This window comes from Saccopteryx leptura, chromosome 3 (genome assembly GCF_036850995.1).
Source record: "Saccopteryx leptura isolate mSacLep1 chromosome 3, mSacLep1_pri_phased_curated, whole genome shotgun sequence".
NCBI classification, from domain to species: domain Eukaryota; kingdom Metazoa; phylum Chordata; class Mammalia; order Chiroptera; family Emballonuridae; genus Saccopteryx; species Saccopteryx leptura.
Window position 1 is genome coordinate 8,422,325 of NC_089505.1, and position 24,844 is coordinate 8,447,168.

The 24,844-nt window shown below is 54.1% G+C and overlaps 1 protein-coding gene across 2 annotated transcripts in view; it reads right to left on the reverse strand.

The window, feature by feature from the left end:
- Positions 1 to 24,844, reverse strand: part of IGF2R (insulin like growth factor 2 receptor) — a 108,184-nt gene that overhangs the window by 49,133 nt on the left and 34,207 nt on the right. For both annotated transcript variants that reach the window (XM_066372892.1, XM_066372891.1), the window contains exons 5-15: positions 21,699 to 21,831; positions 19,543 to 19,672; positions 16,901 to 17,006; positions 14,154 to 14,316; positions 13,827 to 14,001; positions 12,865 to 12,968; positions 7,479 to 7,643; positions 4,403 to 4,543; positions 2,782 to 2,925; positions 1,521 to 1,658; positions 791 to 935 (exon numbers count right to left, since the gene is read on the reverse strand). In XM_066372892.1, coding sequence (XP_066228989.1) covers positions 791 to 935; positions 1,521 to 1,658; positions 2,782 to 2,925; positions 4,403 to 4,543; positions 7,479 to 7,643; positions 12,865 to 12,968; positions 13,827 to 14,001; positions 14,154 to 14,316; positions 16,901 to 17,006; positions 19,543 to 19,672; positions 21,699 to 21,831 — 1,544 coding nt within the window. The remainder of the gene's footprint in view (positions 1 to 790; positions 936 to 1,520; positions 1,659 to 2,781; positions 2,926 to 4,402; positions 4,544 to 7,478; positions 7,644 to 12,864; positions 12,969 to 13,826; positions 14,002 to 14,153; positions 14,317 to 16,900; positions 17,007 to 19,542; positions 19,673 to 21,698; positions 21,832 to 24,844) is intronic.

Consider the following 24,844-nt stretch of genomic DNA (forward strand, 5'->3'; position numbering starts at 1 on the left):
GACGGCAGACCACCCCGATCCTGGGTTAGGGATTTCTACGCCCAGCGGGGATGAGAGGCCAACCCTGGTTGCACTCCAGAACCCAAACCCACAGCTGGTGGAGGGTACGACTCACTTCATTTCTACTCGTCAATGAAGAGACATGTACATAAGTGTCTAACAACAAAGAAGAGCCAGCTACACAGAAAAAAAATGGCATTATGGCCCTGGCCGGTTGGCTCAGTGGTAGAGTGTCGGCCTGGCATGCAGAAGTCCTGGGTTCGATTCCTGGCCAGGGCACACAGGAGAAGCGCCCATCTGCTTCTCCACCCCCGCCCCCTCCTTCCTCTCTGTCTCTCTCTTCCCCTCCCGCAGCCAAGGCTCCATTGGAGCAAAAATGGCCCAGGCGCTGGGGATGGCTCCTTGGCCTCTGCCCCAGGCGCTAGAGTGGCTCTGGTCGCAACAGAGCGACACCCCAGAGGGGCAGAGCATTGCCCCCTGGTGGGCAGAGCGTCGCCCCCTGGTGGGCGTGCCGGTGGATCCCGGTCGGGCACATGCGGGAGTCTGTCTGACTGTCTCTCCCCGTTTCCAGCTTCGGAAAAATACAAAAAAAAAAATGGCATTATGCATAGCCCTCTCTCTTTCCCCAGGGTGTGTAAGCTCTCTGGGAAATCACACGCTTAGCACCCTTTGGTCAGTAAGCTATGTCCTCTCCATGTCTGATTGCTTGTCACAAAGCTATGTCAGCAGAGAACACACCTGTCACACAAGACCCCTGATCACAAACCCACGAATGAACGCAGTGACTTGCCTTCTTGCCACCTGACAGGCCCCCGAGCCCGGCTGGCAGGGGCCCCCCAACACCGCAGCACACACGTTTATGTAAAAGTCGTACTTCTCAGTCTCCACCTTATAGCCATCTTTCTTTGTGAGAGGTGACAAGTCAAAAGAAAACTCTGCAAAAAAATAAAAACAATCCAAGGATGGAAGGTCATTCAGACCGCAGTCAGTCACGGCGGCCTCTGCTCGCCGCCGCAAGCCGAGACATTCTTCCTGGGGACCCCCCGGGGACCAGGAGACCAAAAAAGGCCAAAAAGAGGCTTTTCCTATTGGGCCACCAGAAACACAGTTCCTGACATGTCCCTCAGAGAAGGAGTCCTTACCATGTCACACCGTTAACCAAAAAATGCTATTCCAAGCCCATAATTGCTGGTCAAATAAACAACCAGCATGCTTCCAAGCAGGGGAGCACCAGGGCACGACCTGTGTGGAGAGTCTCCCAGGGGCGGTGTCTTGGCCAGAAACTCACGCGGAAAGCCTTTGCCAGCATGATTCACTTCCGTGGGTCCGTGCAGCAAGCCGAGGCTGGTTGTTCATTATCTCAAGCCTCGAGCTTCAGCCTTTCAGAATGTGGGCCCAACAGGACTAATATTCTAAACCAGGTTCCCTCGAATTCACTCTTATTTTGTTTTCGTTTCAGTTTGCTAAGCCTAAGCAGGTCCAGGGGACACTCCGCCACCAGAAACCGCTCGGACACCCACCCGCCTCGGAGTCAAAGACGGTGCAGTTCTCGCCCTCGGTCCTGGACAGCACGCAGGCGGCGGCCGTGTGCCACTCGAACTCGTAGAAGCAGCCGTCTTCTGCGGAATGTGTCAGCACCGGAGCACTTTCCAGATCACCTGTCAGGGGAGAAAGGGACCCTCACCAATCGCTCCCGAGAGGACTTCCCACATGTGCTGCAGGAGTCCACCTACCAGAGGTCCCGAGAGCGTCCACCCTATGGAGACAGAACAAACGGAGGCTGCCACAGGCTGCGGGCAGGGGGGAGGACACGGCGGTTAGTGTTGGAAGGGGACAGAGTGTCCCTTTGGAAGGATGGAAAAGTTCTGCAGGTGGACGGTGGTGACAGATGCACAACAGTGAAAGTGCCCAATGCCACGGAACGGTCCAGTACAAGGGGTGAAAATGCTGAATTTCACATGAATGTGCATGTTACTACAATTTCTTTTACAAATAAAATATAAGTTTCACATTATGCATATGATGCCATAACTTAAAAAAAAGAAAAAAAAAAACTCCAAAGAAAAATCCTAGTCCCTGACCTCACCCCACAGCTGAGAATTGCTCCAAAGGACACACTTCAAGGGAAGGTGAAGAGGCTCAGTGGTGACACAGTGAGTGGTGCTGGGAGCACGCTGCCGACCCAACATTAGTAAAACCAGGGCACGCTCAACATCATCAGCAAGGAAGCCCCTAAAAATCACAACTAGGACTGAGAGGCATCCAAAAGCACTCACAATGCTACGTTCTGAGGAGCATCAGAACGTGTGACTGCAGGTAGGTTCTGACCCTGTAAAGCAATGCAAACAAAGGGACGCGGTGTACAGAAGAGCGCTGTATTTTTTAACGGTGAGATCCCGGACAGCGTGTCCCCTCCCTCCTCTCCCCATGGAGGAACTTCAGCAGCTGCGTGGCCACGCTCTGTCAGCCCTGAGGAAGAGGCAGCCCCCTTGGACCATAACTCTTTTGGAAAATTACAAGACAATACCCTTGAACGCCATTTATGGTTTCTCCATTTGTAGACTGATCTTGGGCGGCAGATCGGGGAATCAAATCCAACTGGACCACCGCTAAGGACGGTGGATCCTTGCAAGGCTGGGCTCCACCCCTTCCGACCTCATCCCCTTGGCAGGGCCATGAAGAAACGGACACGAAGGCTGTGGGCACACCCCTGGCAAAAGCCCCGACCACGTCTCTTCTTTTGTATTTTTCTTTCCCCGGTGTTGTGTTTAAAATGTTTACCTGGCTTGCACACCAGTGTTATATTAGTTCTTATTCTCTTCTTGTCGCCACAGACATCACCGTCTGCATAGGAGAGCTGAATGTTTCCATCCTCTTTTGTGGGGGAAGAAATAAATTTGCCCAGATTTTTACGTCCATTCTTCTCTGGAAAAACAAGAAAGGGGGGTGGACAGAAGATGTGACTAAAAATGATAACGACAAAAAGAGGCAGCACGCGTCAGCACAGACCCAGCAGGTACGCCACAGACTTCTTCTCAGCCTGCCCGGCTGGCCCAGACACAGCCAGTGAGTTTCTTCTTGAGTGACAAGTTTGGCCAGGTGGTGGCAGCCACGCTGAAAATCCCGAGGCCCCCTACAGGCTCCGCAGGAAAGTGAGAGAAAGATCAACACCACTCGGTGCCCACAAGAGGGAGAAAGACAAACACGCCCGGCCCGCCATCCTGTAAAACAACACCATCTCCCCCTTCCGGGGCCCTTGCTCTCCCTAGACACACGTCTTTTGAAAGCACACCAAGGGTCCAGCATTGGTCCCAGGAACAAAGCAGAAACTAACTAAACCTGTTCAGCCAGCCAAGAAGGGGACACCTCTTAATTCCTGGTTCAGTTGATTCTTCCCATGAAGTTCTGAAACTCCCTGCCATGTTCTGCTCACAGAAACCACCCTGAAGGGCAGGGTGGTTCCTCCCACCCCCTGGCCGCACAGGTCCTTGTTCTATGCTTGGGACAGATTCGAATTGCTCTTCTCCCTGCCTGTCACTTCTGGGGTGGGAGGCTGATCCATCAAACTGAGCTGTCTCTGCAGGACAGCCACAGATCAACAGTCACAGCCGATGGAATCTAAGGGGGACAGAGCTCTCAAAGGTGACAACAGAAGACGCCAGTCACCCTACATTGTCACTTCTGAACAACTGCAGGCAGTGAAGTTGTTAAAATACCAAAATCAGCCTGACCAGGCGGTGGCGCAGTGGATAGAGTGTCGGACTGGGATGTGAAAGGACCCAGGTTCAAGACCCCGAGGTCGCCGGCTTGAGCGCGGGCTCATCTGGCTTGAGCAAAAAGCTCACCAGCTTGGACCCGAGGTCACCGGCTTGAGCAAGGGGTTACTCGGTCTACTGAAGGCCCGCGGTCAAGGCACATATGAGAAAACAACCAATAAACAACTAAGATGTCGCATCAAAAAACTGATGATTGATGCTTCTTATCTCTCTCTGTTCCTGTCTGTCTGTCCCTGTTTATCCCTCTCTCTCTGACTCTCTCTCCCTGTAAAAAAATAAAACCAAAAAAAAAAACCAAGCCAAAATCAGTTTTATGCAAATCCTAGCAGCATTCTTCTTCAGGTTACAAAGGGAAAAGACAACCGAGTGTTTCCCAGGGAGGTTCTCTGGGTTTCCCATCACGTGGGAAGACCGGGGCCAACCACGGGCCCTACAGGGTCTCCACCCCAGACTGCCCCCCAGGGTCCCCCACAACTGAGACCATCAGTGCTCTCTTTACCATCCTTCACGTGCTGCACATAGAAGGTGGAGGCCAGATAAACTGCAGGGAGACTCTCTAGCTCTTTCTGAACCGGGGGGCGGGCCTTCGGGGGAATGCCCCAGACGCGGGCCCTGGGCACACTCACCCACTGAGCACGCAGCCGCGTCCTCCGGGCAGCCTCTCGCCTTGCCTCCCTGCAGCAGTTTGTGGCAGATATTAATGAAGAAATGCTTCTTTTCTGTTTCCTTCTGGCTGACATCCACGGCTTCCCAATTCTGTTCCGGTTCTGTTTAAAAAAAAAAAAAAGTTTCTTTAGCCAAAGGTCGTGATTATTTCCCTGTGAGTCACACCATAAATGATGATTAGATGGGAGGGAAAGGCCCAAGGCTCACCAAGCATGTGGCCACTAAGCCTCAGGCACTCACGTTCCTGGTCCAGAGAGTTTGCAAACACAGCAGTGCCCCAAGCTTCTCATTTTATGTGACAGAAATAAACCATGCCCCATCCCCATGCCTCCTCAGAAGGGCCAGCATGATGGGGAGGTGGTGGTGGTGGTGGGGGGGGGACAGATAGTTAAACAGTGCAATTCTCCCAAGCCCCAAAGTATGAAATCAGAAACCAAAAAAGCAAATTCTGACGCCAGCCATGCCTGGGACCGGGCAGAGCGCCGGCCCGCAGGCGATGTGCCCCCATCAGACCACCGAGGAGGTGGCCTGCGCTCCTCTTCCCCACGAGCAGCCCAGCGCGGGGCCAGGGCTCAGTGCCACCCAAGATAAACAGGGTACGTGTGGTCCCTGGACGCAGCTCACGAGCCAGGCGCACACAGAGAGAAATGGATCCAACACCCACCGCGGGCAGAAGAGCATCTCTCTGTTGAGGGCTCAGAGCAGGACGGCCGAGCAGAGGACCGTCCACGATAGGGACCCGGCCCCCACATGTTCACGAGGCCGTGAGTGAGAGCCGCTTAAAGAAGGGCTTGAGGGTGCTCCTTCCACGGAGTGGAGACCGGGCCTCAAAGGTGCTGATACAACCTCAGGGGCCGAGTGACATCCAGCGTCACTAACCCGGAAAAGCCCACGCGAACCGTGCAAGGAAACAAGGCAGACCCTGCTCTGAAAGGCTGGTTCAGAGCGGGCGTGCTGAAAAGCCACGAACGGGGACTCCTGAAGCTGGCAGGGAGGGCTTTCGGCTCTCCGCTCACGCTGTGCTTAGGCACCTGGGTGAGAGGGCAACACCACGCCGGGTTCCTGCAGAACGGGGCGGCGGCAGGCGGCACCGGAGCGGGCAAATGCAGCTCCGGCTCCCTAGCGGACCCTGGGTTTTGTCCTGCACAGTTATTTTGTCTTAAAAAAAAAAACAAAAAAAACATTGGCTCAAGGGATCTACCACCACCAGCCAGTTTACGGTAGGCACACTGAGGCCCGGAGAAGGTAGGCCACGTGCTCAAGCCAACATGGCTGCTACGGCAGCACCGGTCCTCAACCCGGACGCCACTCCGAGGGAAGAGCTCTTTCCACTTGGCACACAGGCACCCAAATCAACCATGGCACCTTTCCCGACGGCTCACAGGGGCCTGAAGTGCAAAAGCACAAAGGGCACCGACTTCCGCAGTCCCGGGTGCAGAGGAAAGCTCTTCAACGCGCCACGAAGAGGCATTCCTCTTTCTCAATACTGCGGCGCGTCCCGGACCAGGCGGGGCTCAGAACACGGGCTCCTGTCCCAGCTGGTCATTATGGGACTTGAGGGGAACTCATTTTCTCTGTCTTAGGTATTATCTCCATGTAACAGATGCAACTTGCTTCTATGCATACTGAGTTCCAGGGCTGCTAGAAAGATAAAACGAGCCATGTCCCAACTAGGTTCAGTGACCCCTGTGCAAGTCCCAACTCTCCTCACTCGTTGTCTCCGCCCCCATGCTGCTCTCAAGGTCCCCAGGGCATGAGGCACGCCTGCAGGTCTGCTCCTGGGGCCCCTGCACGCGGTCCCTGCCTGCACAGAACAAACAGTCAAGCAGCATTCCTGCAGCGCGTGCACACACTGGCCATACTCGGCGGTCTTTGCCCTGAGCCCGGCCTCTGCGACAAACCCCGCCACACACTGAAACCACGCTGCACTGTCTCCCAGGGGCCCCCACACCCATTCCCCCAAGACTCAGAGGTTGGGGAGGGAACACCGGTCCCATTACAGAGACGGGAGAAGAGGCTGTGGGGCAAAGGAGGGGAAGCATGGGTCCGAGGCATGGACCGACCCGGTCCCACCAACCGTCACAGCAAGCCTTTCACCCTCTGTGCCCGAGGCCATGTGCTCCATGGGGACCTGGCCTGCTTTCCTTACGACAACGTGGACGGACCTTGACAACGACGTGCAGAAAAAGCGGAGAACTACAGGATCTCACACACAAGTGGGATATAAAAAGGAGACTCATGGACACAGATAAAAGGGAAGTGGTTCCCAGGGGGAAGGGGCGTGGGGAATGGGACGTGGGGGGAAGGGAATCAAGAGGGACCAATGTACGGTGACAGAAAACGATTTGACTTCGGTGATGGGCATGCAACGCCATCAACAGTTCTAATGCTCTAGAAACGTCACCTGCAACCTATGGACTCTTACTGATTCAATGTCACCCCACTCAACTTACTTTCTAAATAAAAGCAAAGAAGTAAAATTTAATTGAGATATAACTGCTGTCACACTGTATTCATTTCAGGTACACAGACACCATGGTGACTTGCTACGTCTGTGTTGTGAAATGGTCACCAGTCAGCTGACAGTTGCCATCCACCAACACACAGTCCCACATTTGTGTGTGTGTGTGTGTGTGTGTGTGTGTGTGTGTGTGTGTGTGTATGTGTATAGAAACTGAAAAATCTACCCTCTTAAGCAATAGGAGTTTCAAGTTTTGGGGGTTTTTTTAAGTTTCTAATCACACAAGCACAAGGCCTGGCACCCACCCAGAAGGCACCTGGCAGTTTTTACTACACGATGATAAGATTAGCTCAAAGTAGCCCCGAGCAGGAAACGGTGGTGCCGATCTCAAATTCAGAGACACTCCTAGTAATTCCTATTGCTACGCCAGAAGGGAGTGTAAGGCCAGGGTAGGACGAGCTGACAAAGGAGATAGGAACAGCCTTTCCAAACGTACTCAAGGGGGGAAGAGGCAAGAGAATGCTCCCATGGGCACAGGGCTGGGGAACCCCCACCCCGGGCACGGGAGGCCCTACCTGAGTGCCGGACCAGCGCGGACAGGTCATAGCGCTTCTTCCCATCGGTGACGCTGCACAGAAGGTCCTCCTTCTCCTTCACACAAGCGTACTTCGTGTCCCACGTGAAGAAGTAGGTGCAGTCCACCTCCCCGGTGAACACAGGAGTTCCTCTCCCACCGTTCCCTGTGCAATTCGAAAGGGGAAGAAAATAAAACACTCCGTGAGGTGACCGAACCCGGGAACATCCAAGGAGCAAGGGCAGAAACCGCAAACAGGATCCTGAGGCCGAGCGTGCAGCTGAACAAACCGCAGCCCCCAAGGCCCGAGATCAGAGGGCCCAGAGGTGAGAGGGGCTTCTGCTGTGTGTCAGATCCTAAACCCCTCCAAGGCCGTCCCGCTCAGCTTGGGAGAAGGTCTCAACAGGACATGAGACTGTTTACAATACATTCGATGGGAATGTGCAACGTGTGCTCCCGGGACCGTGGGGGCCAGCAGGCAGGGCTCTGACGCCCACAGAACGTGCTCAGCTTCCAACAGCCACTGAGTCAGACACAGAGGCACCGACAGCGCGGCAGACAGAGGGCAGGGGCTCGAGCCTCAGGAGTGCCACTGGCTCAATGACATCACTGGGAGCAGGACAAGTCCCCGGAGACTCATCCGGAAAAGGAAAGGGGGCGGGAGCGAGCCCACGTGCAGTCGCTCCCGAGGAAGCCTGCCGAGGTCCGGCGTCCTCACGACGTTACGGGCACGCCTCCACACGGCGCCGGCATCCTGCACGCTCCGGGCTCCGTCAGTGCACGCGTCTCTAACGCCCTACTTGAAGCAGCGGTCTCCCGGCCCACCGCCACCAAGGAGCCCACCGGTTTCCCAACGGCGAGACAGAACAGTCCGGCTCTGCTCAGGAAGCCCACTCTTCCTGGGCCGCTGCCCTGGTCCACGAAGCTTGGGATACAGTACACTTTGCTGACTTCTCCTCTTCCTAGAAATACTCCCTTCCTCGCCTTTCCAAGCTGGCGGACCGCTGGCACCAAGCTCGGTTTCCCTCTCCACCCCGCCATGGTTTAACAGTCCCCCCCCCCCCCGGACCTCCCACAAGATCGCCTCTCTGAGGTTTGGTGTCCTGACAGACACAGCGTTCTCCAGGAAAGAGAATCATTTTATACCGAGGACAAACCCTGTGTGTTCCAATGCAGCTTCTACGAAGCCTCTGCTGCTACACACATCACTGAGGATACCAGCGGCTACCCCGCGCCGAGCACGGCCTGAGCCAGGCACTGGGCAAGCATCGTGGTGCTTCCACGGGGGCTGGCTGTGGAAACAGGCTCTGATTTAAGGGCTTCATAAAAAAACTGGCATGCTTAATCCTAAAAACCCTGTGGCAAAGGTACAATTTCAGCCCCATTTAGTAGATTTAGGGTGGCTAAATAATTCGCCTATGGTTTCATAGCTAGAAAGCAGAGGAGCCAGGCATCAAATCCAGGCGGTCTGGCCCCAGAGCCAGCCAGGCTCGTAAGCACAAGGCAATAATACTTCCTTACTCGACTGTGGGGTTCTTCTTCTTCTTCTTTTTTAAGAACTTGAAGCCATTCTCTTGAAGAAGCAGTGCTCCGACACCCTCTGTGACAGCACAGCACGCAGCCGCTCGCTGGGACCCCTGCGCCCTTCACCGCCCACATGGTCGGACCCTCGACTCCTCCTGGAATCTCGTTTCGCCATTTGGAAGAGGTCTCCGCTTCCGTGAACTCAGGCGCTCGCTGTGTTTGCCTTTTACCAGGTTAGCGACTGCCTCAGAAGGTGGTGGCTCCAGCCTCCTCAGCCCCCCCTTGGAGCTGGTTTTGCGATCTGGAACTTACTAACGACCGGGGGGGTGGGGGTGGGGGTGAGATGTGGGAGTCCATTTTGTAGCCAGTGGGGTGTATCATACCTGCCTTCTCATTTAATTCCTCAAATATTCTGGGAGACGCGTATGCCAGCTCTCCTCCTCCACCAAACCACACGTGTTTATTCTGCAACACAGTGGGCTTCGCCTTCGGGACCGCTGGGCCAGGGGCCCAACGGTTTCCGATCCATCAGCGGAATTCATGTGAGCTTTTCACCGCCTCCCTGTCAATCACAGAACCCGCACCGCGCCGCCCTGGCTCTCCTGCCACCGTGGCTCCTTCGCAAGCACATCCCTACGTGGCTTCCCGCCCTGCAGACTCCAGGAGCAGGGGAAGGAAAGTGGCTTTTCCCTGTGGGACCAAGGAGGTCTCTGGCGAAGCAGCAGCAGCAGCCACCCCTCAGCCCCTCTGTGCCAAGGACGTGCCACCTCTTCACCAAACGGGTCTCCTCTATCCCTCTGGGCTCACTGCAAGCTCCCTTTCCCAGCCCCCCTGCCTTGGAGGCTGGCCCGTACCACTTAGTTCTGGCCCGTTGAAAAGAACTGCTGCTTCCATTCTGCAGAGTCCTTGGAGGCCAAGTTGACGGACAGTGGCAACACCAGATGGAGCAACAACGGTGCCCGAGTGACCGGCCCCAGGAACAGAGTCCCTACCTCCGGTCCCTACAGCTGCCTGAACTGAAGAGAACAACCCTCTCATGCAGTGAGCCGCTTGCATCTGTGGGTTTCTTCCTAAGTTTATCCTACTGCGTCCTTCTTCTCCACAAGACGACGTAATGCCTTTATTTGACAACAAGAAGGTATGATACTACAGCAAACTAGATGTAAGTTATTGAAACAAACGGTTAAAAAAATATATTACGGCTGAAAGAGCTAATTCATAAACCCTGTGTCCTGACCCTAGAATCATATGCATCAATAACTCCTGGAGATCCCAGTTAAGCCGTCCACCACGTCAGAGACACAGACAACTACCACCCGTTCACACGCAAGAACATGTTATTACGTTTACCCAGTGAACACAGAATCCACCCAAGGACTAACTCTAAAGAACTCTGCATTCAAATTTGGACAAAGGAATAATGAAATCATTTTACAGTTTATACCTACTGCTTGCTCCAGAGCTTGAAGCACTGAGTCACAGAGCTGGGGGAGCCTTACCTATTTTATAACTCAAGTCCAGCCAGAGGGCCGGCTCAAACCGTCCCCCCCCCCCAAGGCATCCAACGTCTCTGCCTCTGCTCTCCTTGTCACCACCACCGTGACGACAGCCCTGCGAACACCGAGTGGTTGGCACTGGGGCATCACCGTGAAACGCCATCAGGTCAGAGCTGGGACGAGGCGTGATGATCCATCAGTGACATATGGTTTATATGAAGCAAATTTGGCAAAACCTAAAGGACCGTTAAATCTGAGTGACAGGGACATAAATTTTCATTGTGCTGTTCTTTCTACTGGCATGTTTGAAAAATTTTTTATAACAAAAAGTAAGAGAGGAAAAATAACGAACTTCAGTCTTTTTTTTTCCATGCCTCAGCTCCTTTGGACTGGACAGCCACACCTCTTCCTTGAGAGTCTCCGGCCGTTCTCAACATCCTTCTCGTCCACTGGGATCGTGTTGGATCCTTTTCCTATGTTCCCAGCGTGCCCAAGTGAGATCAGCATACTCCCAAACATCTCGGCCAAGTCATTTATAAAAAGCCCAGAACAGAACAGGGCCAAGAGGTAATAACAAGGGAGGGAGACTTGGACCACAGGAGTCACCCAACAGCAGAGCAGCCCGGCCAGCGGGGGAGTCCAGGAGGCCCAGCTGGGGAAGGGGCGGGCGGGCCAAGTGCCTAAGAATCTGGGGACACAGATCATGAGCTGGCCCCATGTCCCAGGGACTGGGACACAAAGCAGCAATGGTGTACTTCAGAGAGGGTCCCCTAAAAACCTGTAAGAGGACGATAAAGACAGAGACTCTGAGGAGGGCAGGAAGGCATTCGAACCAGATGGGAGTCGTGTCCAAAGGCCACACCCAAGCCAAGAGCCATGTCACCCGCCTGCCCAAAGTCCCTGGGACTTCACACGCATTGCTAGATCAGGTCAACGCCTTTACAGGACGTACAAGCTTCTCATAAGGTTGCTCCACTCTCCTTTCTAGGAACTTGAGTCATGCTCTAAACACATATCCCAGACCTGTCCACAGCAACCCAAGTTCACGCGCTGGCTGGCATGAGCCGCTTCCTCTGCCTCAAAGACAGGAGCCTCCTGCCAGCCCCTCCAGCGCCTGGTTCACCCCTGCTACTCCCGTAGGCCCCCTGAGCAGAACCCCCTCTTTCCTTAACTGCCTTGAAACCACAGCTACCCAGAGCAAGATTGCTGGCCTCGGTGCCTCCCCTGGTCCAAGACCGGTGACAGTCTTTACCAGGAGCTCTGGGCCAGCCCGAACCACCCTACACTAGTCACAGGTCCCCTTCTCACTCTGCTTCCAGTCTGGAAACACCTGGAGAGCTCTGTTGTCACGGCATCCACAGGACCCACAGGGTCCGAGCAAACAGGTACTAATGAGATGTGTACTGAATGGCTCAACTGAGAACATGGAAGTTTCAAAAGGGCCGTCAACAGACTCAAAGGGAAGCCCAGACACGCAGGGCAGTGAGGAGGGCTGAGGGACAACAGGGTGGCGGGCACGGAGGGCAGGTGAGATGGCAGGAGAAATGGGCGGTGCACCAAGGCCATTCTGTGTCCTGGACGAGGCTCCTCTCTGGGGGCGCTGGGCAGTTCATCAGAGCATGCTCAGTTCATGTCACAGCCCGGCTGCCTGTCCCAGACCCTGCAGTGCAACGAGCAGAAACCTGCCTGTGACCAAACAGTCAGAGCCCTGCCACAGACAAGGCCCCACGGACCCCGCGGGGAGAGCTGCGCACGGACAGCGGGACCGGCAGCTCCGGAACCAGTGCACTGGGCCGAGGCCGGGTCGGCCTGCGGGGTGCTTAGGCTCGACAGACAGGACAGCTCCCCAACGCTGACGGAGCCCACCGCCTGTCTGCAGACGCAAACCACGTCCAGGGTCTTCAAGCTACAGAGAGAACACAGCTCTTTGAAATGTCAGGGCCACCAGGACCCTGAGGAACCTTCTGGTCATCGCTCAGAAAAACCAGTCGTGCTCCTGTGAGCTCTGTGGATCCCTAAGTCCACCCCCTACACCACAGAGCCGCCATCCTGAGAGTCGTCCTGCCACCGAGTTCACCACATCGACGAGCAGACCCACCTTGCTGGATCTGAACACGCCTCGGTGTGAGCCAGAATTAACGACAGAAACTCCATCCCAGCAGGCCCCGTGCTGGGCCCACTCCCAAAACAAACAGAGCGTGGGGGTGGGGTGGGGGGTGGAAACAGGATGTGTGTGTCGCTGGCCGGGCACTCCAGCCTCGTCTGGGGACCGGAGGGGGCCGTGCCTGACCGCTCCGTTCAGCATTCCTCTCCCAAGAACCCCGGCACCCAGCAGAGCTTGGACGAGAAACCCCGGGGCACACTCACCGGCGGTTCCATTGCACTCGAAGTTGATGACGCTCATCCGCTGGAAGCCCGAGCTGCACTCGTCGCCTCCAGAGTAGATCAAGGTGAGGTCTCCGTCGGAGTACCTAGAATTTTGCAACACACACACAAACACACACACGCACGTTGGTGAGAACCAAGGAAGAAACTTGAATTTTTAAACATTTCTCACATTAAGCCCTATGCATGCCATCGACAAATCCATCCTGACACAGAACAGCACGCTCTCACCAGCTGGGGGAGAAACGTCTAAAGGAAATGAGTTCCAAATGTACGGGCTTAGCGTCCCCTCACTTCAAAGTAGTAACGGCTGCACAAGCAAGCCGAAGGCTGCGGTGCGAGCGTGAAGGCTCCTCCGCTCTCCTTGCTGGACTTCATACAGAATAAATAACAGCCGAGAAGCACGCAGCTGGTCCAGCGACCGCCATCAACACGGTCTTACCTGGGGGGCTCTGGATACTACTTCTGCCCAGAGAACTACGTCCCCTAACGTTTGTGTGACGGATAACCACTAAGTTAAGGGTCATGAGGACTGCACTAACACCCGTCCTCTCAGTGGTTTCAACTTTTAAGCGATGCTAACGGCATTCCAGAGCCTCAAAATGGCCAGAGAGAGAAAAGCGAGCTCAGAAAGATCCATTTTAAAACACACAATGCTGCCTTCGACTGTAAGCTAATTAACTTTCCTCCAGGATAGTTCCTTCCAGACAATGGACTGTAAAGGAAACAGACTTAACAGAAGCAGTCTCATTGTCAAGCCAGGAAAAACATCCAACTGTTTAGTGACAAAAGGCACCATGCCTAAGTTAGGTCGGAAGAATGCCGTCTCAGCTGACTTCTGTGTTTTATGGACAACGGAGGAGGAAGACGACAAGGGAAGTCAGCTATGTTTTACAAGAACAGACACAATGCACTTGAAAAGTAGGGAAAGGCTGTTTACACACCGAAGAGTCTGACTCTGGAATTTTCCTGCCACTCTGACTTGAAGGAGACCAGGCTTTTTCGCTTGGCAAACCGCAGCCTGCTTCTCATTACAGACCCTTGGGGTTGTTGCTTCAATTTCTCCACAGACATTCAAATAAAAAATATACTCCTTCCCATCCGCCGTATAGTAACGACCTAGAGAAGAGGGGAGCAAACGGGAAAAGGGCTCTGTCACATCCAGAGGTGTCAGAAAGTTACAACCAGCACCTCCTTCGCCCTGTACCCTCTTTCTGCAACGCCCGCCCGGGAGCAGAGGGGTTAACAGGCCCTCCCGGCGCCAGGCTCACCTCGGTCCTGTCTGAGCGGCTGGAGGTCAATGGCGATGTCATGCTGCTCGTTGCTCAGAGAGCAGGTGCTGCTTTCCAGATAATCTCTGTGGCAGGCGTACTCGGTGACCCACTCAATCTCGTAGCGGCAGTTGGATTTGGCCGTGAGCTTGGGGATGGTGCCCTATCGGGAATGGTTTCAATGGAGCGAAATTAGAAGTTTGGAAAGGTACTTTTTTTCCATGCTTCTGAAAAGCTCAAAAGTCAGTTGTTGGGTTTTTACATTTTTCTGTTCCTGTTTCTGAATCACCATGGCCCTGAACAGCATGCTTCGACCGCCTGGTCTGCAACAACGGGGACTTGCCAACATTTCCGGTCCCTTTCAGACCCCCCACTCAAGCTCCAGGCAGCACGGCCATCCTGAACTCAACACCACCCGACACCCACGGCCTCAGCACGCAGCCATGACTTAGGAAGGCCATTCACGGTTTTCAGTCAGAAATGGTGCAGAGCCTGGGCTAGATGACCCCCGCGCCCTGGGGAGGGGGCAGCTGTGCACCTGCATGCCCAAGCCCCTTTCCTAAAATTGTCAAAGGGGTACTGGGCACACCTCACTTGTAACTCACTTCTGCCTGGGGGGAAGCATGGCCTCGCCCCCAACCCCACGAGCTTTGACAGGAGCCTCTGGTATGAACAGGGCAGATGCTGCAAGAGCAGAGGGCAGAGGGCGGAGGGCGGAAGGCAGAGGGCAGCGTCATCCTCCCCCATCGCTGGGGAGAGAGGTGCCCCTGCCCTCGGCACCCGGCCTCGCTCGCCACGCTGCTCTGAGCACCGTCGCCCTTCAGATGTTTACCCAGCGCCTGCTACGTGCCAGGCACAAGTCCTCGGCGCTGGGTCTGCAAACACAGGTCACTTGATGAGTAAGCAGGTCCAGCACCGTCTGTCTGACTCAAACCCGGGGCTTGAGCCACTCGGCTCAGGCAAGTCAGACACACGGTGACGGGTTGCCAAGCTCCGAGCGAGAGAAGCTGGACACAAAGGCCGCATAGTGTACGCTTCACTTATAGGAGATGTCCAGAACAGGCAAGCCCATAGAAACAGGATGTGGACTCGCGGTTGCCGGGGCTGGGGGCAGGAGCAGGGAGTGACCGACCGCACAAGGCTTCTTTCGTGGGCGATGGAAACACTCGAGCCTCAGGTGGTGGCAATGTTGCACAATTCTGTTAACCTACTAATAACCATTATTAAATTGTACTTAAAGCCGGGGATTTTTACAGTTTTTAAGTTCAATAAGCCTTTTCTAAAAAGATCTACTTGACAAGGTCAATGTTGACTACAATCCCAGCTCCTAAAAGTACTCAATGAGCCACACAAATGCTTAAACAAACCCTCAAGTATTAAGGTACCACTCATAACCCAAGTTCTGCTCGGTGAACAATGAAGCTGGAAATGAACCCCTCACTACCAGCACACCGGCCTCCTCGGCTGCGACCGCCAAGCGCCTGGTGCCCTGAAGGAAACAGCACGGGGGCTCTCCCCACTCTCTCCACAGTGAGCCTGCAGAACGATTCCCTCAAACGCAGGGCAAACGGGAGAGGGGACTGCGAAACCGCGGCCAGCAGAGCCCTTCTCATCAGCCCGGAAGGGTTTCCATTCCCACGGGCAGGTACAAACAGAAAGCATAAACCAGTGTTCCTCAACGGCGCCTTCAGAACTATGAGCACTGGTCCACCAGTCACGTCTTCAGCAAGCTGAGACCAGGGGCCCTGGGGGTCTAGGGACAGGACATGGAAAGTTGGTCGGGACTAAACTTCTGTCCCCGTCCCCCACCCACCCCCGGTGCACAGAGCAGGCCAGCCGCCAGCCCGAAACAAGAGCAAATTCCACGTTTGTTTGGGGGGAGGAGGAGGAGGGTGGCTCCCTAGCGAAAGAATTCCACTCCTCCTAGTTCATTCTCTTCTGAGAAGGCAGAAATAAATTAGAGAGAAGCCCTACCCTTCCTCCCCAGGGCATGTCTCCCTTCCATCAGCACCCACATCTGCTAAAACACTTAACCACCACACATGCATGCAACACCGCTGGGCACCGGCCAAGGACAACCCAGACCCAGCCCTACCCTCAAGGAGTTTACAGCTGTGCTAAATTGCGTAAACAGCCAGAAAACAGAGTAATCAAGCTGCTGGCAGCTCTGGAGGGGGAAGGCGGGGGTGGTGGTGGGGGACTAGGGGGGAGGAGAGGGGGGCTGGTGAAACACTCCACTGTAAGCCTGCAGGAGCCTTCCTTCTGGCCGTAATTCTCCTACACCAGGACCCCCCAAAATGTAAGCTGCTAGCCTACACAATTTCTGCGAGGTCTGCCTACCATCTGTACTTCTCGTTTCTTACCACGTTTCTGTAAACTCCTTAGCTATTTTTACCTTGCTTCTTCAGCCTAAAACATAACAGCCACACAAAATCACGGGTTTGAGGTGGTACGAGTAGTTTTTCAAATCCCCATTCAAATCAGCGTTCACTAGGAAAGTTCTTGAAAAACCTCTCCACGAACCACGTAAAATCATCTCCCGCAACACTAGGACAAAACACCATCCGTCCTACGATAACGTGCAGGGGCCCCTCCAGGTGGCTGGGCACAAGCACAGGGCAAGCTTCTCGGCCGGAGCCGCACCCCCATCAGGCCCAGGCCGGCCCCCCGACGCGCCTACGTGGCACTCGCACCCAGAACCCCCCCCTGCACCCACCCCAGCATGTGCCCACAGGCAGCCCACTCACCTCCCTGCGCTCTGACGGGCAGACAAACGTGATGGTCACGGCCGGACTGTGACCCTCACAGAAGGCTGGCTTCCCTGGGCCTTCTTTTACATATGTCAGGATAAGCCTGGATGACACACAAAGGACATAAAAGTGTCACAAAAGTTATCAACTGCATTCACGTGAACCTGGTGCCCTGAGCATTCACTTGGGGACGTGGGAACAGAAGAAAGGTTAAGAGGTGAAGGAAGCCACACATACAGAGTGTACCACTTTTAACTCATTTCCACTTGGGGAGAGGGGAGAAGATACTTTTTTTAAAGTAAACTTTGACAAGTGTTGTTTTCTTTAAAAGATAAATAAAACGGTCACCGTGTAAATTTAAATACTAGGAAAAGCTGTTTGAGTAAACCAAAAAAAGAAAAAGAACAAAAACATTATAAATACTCCAACAAAGCAAAACAAACACCGCTGAGCAGGTCAAGCAGACTCCCGCCACACCGCACGACCACTTCCTCTCCAAACAGCCACCTCGCGGTGCAAGCCAAAGACCCTTCCTTTATCCCGAAGGTAGCAGAGCGTGCTGGCTGACAGGGCCTGACGCGGCCACAGCGGGAAGGGCCTGGAGCCGCTGGGGGTGCCTGGGTCTCACCTCTCGGTGTGCCAGCCCTCCTGCTGAGCCTGCCACGGAGCAGCTGAGAGCACCATGGCCGGCCTCTCCTCCGGCTCTAGTCCCCTGCCCGCATTTTACAAAGTCCTCCCGTATGAAGAGTCCTCCCTTTGTCACTCAGGACGACATTATGGGCTGAGGTAGGCCCCCCCCCCACCAACACCAGATGCCTGTTGAAGCCCAAACCCCAGCAGCTCAGCACATGATCGTACTTGCTGATAAAACCTTGAAAGAGGTGATTAGTAAGGATGAGGTCATCAAGGGTGGGCCCTAATCAGCTAAGACTGGTGTCCTGGCCGTGGCCGGTGAACTCAGCCGGCTGAGGGTGCTGCTCCCAGGGGACAAGGGCTGGGGTTCCATCCCCAGTCAGGGCACACACACGGGAAGCAACCAGACAACGCACAACAGAGGGGGAAAAACAACTGCCCCCCCCCCACTCCCACTCTCTTCCTCTCACAGTCTCTCTAAAAAAAAAAAAAAATCAATAAAAATTAAGCCCTGGCCAGATAGCCCCGTTGGCTGGAACATCACCCCGGAGAGTGGCGTTTGCCGGTTCATCCCCCCCGGTGAGCGCACATACAGGAGCAGCTTCGTGGCTTCGTGTTCCTGTCTTCCTCTCCCCCGCCTCTCTCAAAAAATAAAAATGAAAAATAAATAAGTAAGTAAAAATAAAAAAGACTGGTGTCCTTATAAGGTGAAAGAGAGCAGGACACAGACGTGTACAGAGGGTGTGAGGCCATGGGGAGAAGGCAGCCATCAACAAGCCAAGGAGAGCCTGACCCGGCGGTGGCGCAGTGGACAGACCTGACCAGGCGGTGGCGCAGTGGACAGAGCGTCGGACTGGGACGAGACCCCGAGGTCGCCAGCTTGAGAGCGGGCTCATCTGGTTTGAGCAAAAGTTCACCAGCTTGGACCCAAGGTTGCTGTCTCGAGCAAGGGGTTACTCGGTCTGCTGAAGGCCCACAGTCGAGGCACATATGAGAAGGCAATCAATGAACAACTAAGGTGTCGCAACAAAAAACTGATGATTGATGCTTCTCATCTCTCTCCATTCCTGTCTGTCTGTCTCTATCTGTCCCTCTCACTGACTCTCTCTCTCTGTCTCTGTAAAAACAAAACAAAAAAAAAAAAACCTAATAAAATTAAATTAAATTAAATTTAAAAAAAAACAAAAAAAAAACAAGCCAAGGAGAGAGGCCTCAGAAGGAACCAGCAAGCCTGTTGACCCTTTGGACTTCTGGCTTCCAGAACCGATGGCCAATAAATTTCTGTTGCCGTATACAGACACACAGACAGTAACCTCTCAAACAGGTTAAACGTCAGGGATGCCCCAGTGTTTTCCACGGATGATCTATCATCATGGTGCTGACATGCCACCAGCTTTGGACCAGAGCAACGCAGGAGGCAGCCACCAAAGGCCCTACAACCGGGAGACAATCAAAATTCTTGAGCCTGGTTCAGGCCACGGGTCATGGGTGGACCACTGCAGAAAAAAAGCCTCTCTCTCTCCTGAGTCAGCAAAGGCAAGAGAACATGTGTGACCAGTGTGTCTTATCATGAGAAATGAAGCACCCCGCCCCAGAACGCGGGGACCACGGTGCCCCATCAGGAAGTCAGCTCTGCACACCCTGGAAGGAAGCCAGCCCACAGCCCTCCCTGCCCCTTGCCCTCCGGGACGGCGTCTAGAAAGGACAGATAAACAGGGACGCAGAATCGACTTCGCGGCTGACGCGCTGGGACAAGACGTCAGGCGCGCACACCTTCAGGGAGCCGCCGTATGAAGCGATGCACGTCTGGCTGGATCCTCATCACACCTTTTTATAGCTCTCAGAGACAAGTGACATGAATGTCAGCAAGCCAGCCTAGGTGACTCACAGCCATGACTAGTCATTCTGCAAGCATACGTGAGGCCCTCGTGTTGCAAGCATTATCTCGCAGCAAACTGCAAAGCTGGAATCCTGCTGAGCGTGGCAAAGGCCGAGAGCACACTGACCTGTCCCTGCGCAGGTACCTCAGTCCCTCCTTGGGCTGGCCGACGTCGAAGGCCTGGCCCCCTCTCACCAGGCAGGCGGAAGTGCCCGGGGGGCAGGCACGCAGCTGTGGGCTCGGGTCCCGCAGGGAGTCTGGAAAACGTTACATGTGACATTGATTATACATCAGGCGTGGTACTCGCACATTAGGCCAGGGGTCCCCTTGGGGAAAAAAAAAATCAAATTTTTTAAAATCTCCAAGAATAACGTAAGGTAGAAGTCTGGAAACAACAACAACAAAAAGCTAGGACCACATTCCATTCTGAGAACCCGGGACAGCGGTGACCTGGGTGAAGGTTAAGAAATGAATGCCGCACCCCTAGCTGCAGGGCTGCAGGCCGGCCTGAGGAGCAAGACTCCAACGTGCTCGCTCTGCACCTGGTACCTGAGAGGCGCCAGTAAACGGTGGGCTACATTCATGAAAGGTAAGGGGTGTCCCCTCGGGAGGCAGTTCAGCAGACAGCAGGAGAGCTACCAACTGTTCATGAGGTCTCGAGGGTCACTTTCCAACCCGGTTGGAGGCCTGGAGCAATTTCCTGGGGCTGGACAATGCCTGGGCCAAGACTGGGGCACCTCCCGCGTGAATCAAAGTCACCAAAATTCAACTCAAATTGCCAGTAAGTTGGAAAGAACAGTAAATGGCAATAAACACATATCAACAATTGAATCTAAAGAGCAAAACGAACAAGCAGAACAGAAACAGACTCATAGATATGCAGAGGACATTTTGAAGGCTGCCAGACGGGAGGTGGCTGGAGGGGTGGGTGACACAGGTGAAGGGTCTGAGAAGTACAGATCGTCTGTTACAGAGTAGACCCAGGAGTGTCAAGTACAGCCCAGGGAACAGAGTCACGAGGACCCTAATGACTGTGCACGGTGTCAGATGGGTGAGATTTACCAGGGTAATACTTAGTTATATAGTGTCTAATCACTGGGTTGTACGTGTAAAACTAATATAATGTTGTAAGTCAACTGTAACTGAAAGATAAAAAATGATTAAATTTAAAAAAAGAAAGAAAGAAAGAAAGAAAAGCGACCCTTGGAGAACAAAAGAATAACAAATAACCTGACACAAAAAATCTAAAATGACCACGGGTCACTCTTGGTGGAGGCGGCATCCTCACTCTTCAGAACCACTTAGAACCAATAAGCAAGGCGGTCCATAATGAGCATGTACAATTTAGAGAATTATTGCACATGAACACTCACGTACCTGCCACCCAGCAATACTCTCATGTAACGCCTTTATTTGAAAACTTTTTACAAGCTTTTCTAAGGCCAGAGTCCTATGCACTATGTGAGACATAATAATGTAAGGAAAACAGAGGAGAATGATTTTGTTATCAGTTCATCACGAGCAAAGCTGACTCATGGCACAATCCCTGCTGACACAGCAGGGAGACCTGTCCTGGCCTAAGGGACAATCTTCAGTCCTTGAAGGAAACACCAAGCGAGGTTCTAGAAATCGCAGACAGGATAAGCACGAGCTCAGTAAAACTTATGGCCCTTTTGAGATGGCAATGGCTGTGTACAGCCTTCAGTTAATTTAGCAAAGACACCCACGCTTCTTACTCCAGTTCTGGCACCTTCAGAGAAAGCCAGGCAAGAAGCCATCCCAGAACTATGTGTCATGAGCAAGTGCCCAGGGACTCTGGGCATCCCTCCCTCCCTCCCTTTCACCTAGCCTGCAGCTCCAAGCCAAGGGTCTCAGGTACCCACAGCCGGCTGAGTGTGCGGGGGCTGCCCCACCCTCCCAGGAACTTGGACCGTTCTGCTCCAGCCATCCTCAGTGCCTCCCACACCAAATCAGTTCATTCTCCCCCCATCTCGTTGGGAGGAAGATTTACTTGAGCATCTTGCAACCCAAAGCACCGGGCAGAGAGAATACACCAGGATGGACCAACGGTTTAGAGGGAATTTATGATGGACTCAGAATTCTCTGGGGGTGGAGGGGTGGGTTGTACACAGAGAACATCAGCTGGGATGAATGCTTTCTCAGAGGGCCTCGCAGTGACATGCTGTCCAAGAAGGTGACTACGGGTGGAAGGGCAATGACATGGAAGCCGTCTAAGAAACCCTTCACCGCCCATGCCCACGCCATGCCCATGGAGATGCAGACCTATGTCTCTACAAACGTTGATGAACAGAGAGATGTCTGGGTCTGAGTCATCCACCAAGTAAGCACCGCCCATCTTGATCAGTGGGTTTAAATCATGCTTCTTGAACTCTCTGTCAAAGGCATAGCATGGCACCTAGAAGAGAGGAGGGAAAAGTTAAGCCTTCAACACACACTTTCATGGAGCTGGAGGCTCAGCAAAGCCTGTGACCGAGGTCACATCTCCACCGCTCAGGGCCGACCAGGCCATCGCGTTCCTGACAAGGGCTTCGGCCGCCGCACAGTCGGCACCTCTTCCGGCCTGCCCAGGCCTGTGCTGCTGCTGTCACGCCTCTCACCCGCATCGGCCCTCTGCCCTCCCCTGCTGCAGCGTCCACCACCTTCCCAGCGGGCTCCCTGTCGCTCCACCCCCTCTGCTGTCAGCCCACAGCCCTGAGTTACAGCCAGATGCCTGTCTGTCTCGTCTCCTCTTCCTCCCCTCTCGTTCTTCACTGAACGCCGTCACTGCACAGTGCTGTCCCCATTCCACCATGACCCTCCTGGCAGGTCACCACCCAGGGCTGGCTGGCTGCCACATCCCACGCGCAGTGGGTTTGATGCCACTGATCCTCCCCGACGACCCCAAACCCTTCTCCATGTGGCCCCGGCCCCCCAGGGGCTCCTGGTCTCCTCACTGGATGGGCTCACACAGGTCCAGCGCTTGGTACAGTTCCCGGCAAGTTGATACGAGTGTTACCTGCTGTTGCTCTTTCCCGTTCTCTGATACACAAAAGCATCTAAGGAGGATGTGTTTTACATTTCACCCCCAAACCTGCTCTTTCTCCAGTGTCCCCCAACCTCAGCACAGTGCACTAATTTGGCCGAGTGCTCAGGCCAAAACCTGAAGGTCATCCTCGACCCACACTTCCCAGTCCTGTCAGTGTGCTTCCCAACCAGAACCTGGATCCACTCCCTTTACCATCACCCTGTCCAGGCCACCATATAACCCCGGGCCTGCCCCTGTCACTTCTAACCAGACCCTGCTTCCAGATTACAGGCCCCTACCCTGCAGCCCATGTCCCCACAACCACCAGATGAATCCTCCTAAAACTACTCTCTGCTCAAATCCACACTGAGACTGAGAGCCCCCCAGCCCCCGGGGGCCGCTCCGCCTGCGGAACTCGAAGCTGCAGCTCCCTGGAACACACTTCCTAGCTAGCTAGCCACGTGGCTCTCTCTAAACCTCATTCAGGTCCAGATGAGCCATCTTCTGCTCCGTGGGGCCCGTCCAGACCCCCTGGCCGAGAGCAGTGCTCTCTACCTCTGTGCTGCCCCCCGCCTTCTCTCTCTTCACGGCACCACCGTGTGCCCCGGCCCTGCCACAGGCTGACGCACAGGACAATGCCTGCAACAGCCTGACATCTGCACGGCAACATGCGAAGACCAATGCCTCCTCCCGGCATCTGACCCCTACCCTTACTGGACTCTAATTTATAACAGCTCTCGCATCTCCCTGAACTAATGGCCTCTTATCTTTAAAACGTCAGGGAACCCATTACAGCTGGCAAGGTCCTGAGCTTTCACAGTGCTCCTATTTCTGAAGGCACAGCAACCAAGCCCAGAAATGGGCCCGAGACTGAAAAAGACCCCGGTTACCCAGAGAACACCATCTATGGCTATGTTTGTTTTTTTGAAACACCCCTGTAAGTCTTATTTCCAAAATAATACACTGGATTTTAATCAACCGTGCAAAAAAAAAAAATATTCTAAAAACGCATGTTCTCTGCGATCATTTATTTCAAAGTCTATAGTTTGCTTCATCCTTTTCTATATGTAATTTTCCCAAAATGTTGCTTTTGGTTGAAGCTATTCACATGCAAGTGCATTTAACAAAGGTGAACTGCTTAATATTTAACTTCCAAGTTTTTCTTAGAAAGATGCTATCAAACCTGCAGGAATGCTCTGACCCACTAACCTTTTTTCCCCAGTCCTGTTTTCCGAGATTTCAAGGAGAGCCAATGGATTAAATCACCACACGCACCTCCTCCCAGCCTCGGGGGACACAGGAGCTCATTCCAACCACATCCCTAAAGCATAGTCTCCAACGGCCTGTGATGCTGACCAGAGAGCCCGCCACTGACCCGGGACGGGCCGGCGCACCCAGGGCTGGCAGGGCGTGACGCCCACGGAGCCGGACACCAAGCCTCAGGCTGCGTGCCGCGGAAAGGCTACCTCTCCCCGGGCTTCCAGGGAGTGATCTGCCCTACAACCGGGGTCCTTCCTGCAGGCTGCCGCTGGATTCCGGTGGAAGTAACCACAGCGTACATGATCCTGCAAATCTGAACCTGCCACCCCCCTGCAAGGGACAACGCAGACACGTGAACCCGAGCCGACAGGCGAGAATGGAAGAGGGGCTCCACTGCGGCTCCAACACGGAAAGGAAAGGGGACCGCCGGCCCGAGGGCCGGAGGGGAAGCACAGCGGGGCCACGTCCAGAAGAACTTGTCGTTCTGGTTCTGAACTAGCTCAGGTGCACGAGGGACTCGCAGGATTCCGGGAAGCACGAGGCTCAGACACCCCTCCGCGGCAGCCAGCCACCTCTGGCCAGCTCTCCGGTCCAGGAAGGAATTAAGACACGCCCAGCCCTGCGCCCACAGAGCTGGAGTGTGCATCGGAAACCAGGCCAGGCTCCTGAGGGAAGTCCTCCCACTTCCTGCTCCACGAAGCAGAGCAATGGAGACATTCATGAGAGCAGGAACGCGGCCGGCAGGGGGAGGGGGCTGCCGGCCCCACACACCACACACTGAATCGTCCCTGTGAAGGCAGTGTGTTACCAGGATTTATGCAACTGGGGGAAGTTCTGAATTCTCTGTGATCCCAAGAGTGCCATGGTAGAGGGTGTATGTCCATAAGGCTTTAAAGAAATTATTATCTAAAAAGAAAAAAAAAGAGAGAAAAATAAAAATCCTAGCAGAATCCACTGACCGGGCCCCCAGAGTGGAAGTTTTAAAAGGCACCGTCTGGAACTGCCACGATCCTTGCCCACCAAAGCACCTTCCCTGGTGAGAGAGAGCAACACTAACAAAAGGAATGAAAGACATCACTAAGGTGGGGAAATTGGGACGACACCCACAACCCTAAACCAAGTCTGAATTTCTTTTTTAAATGCT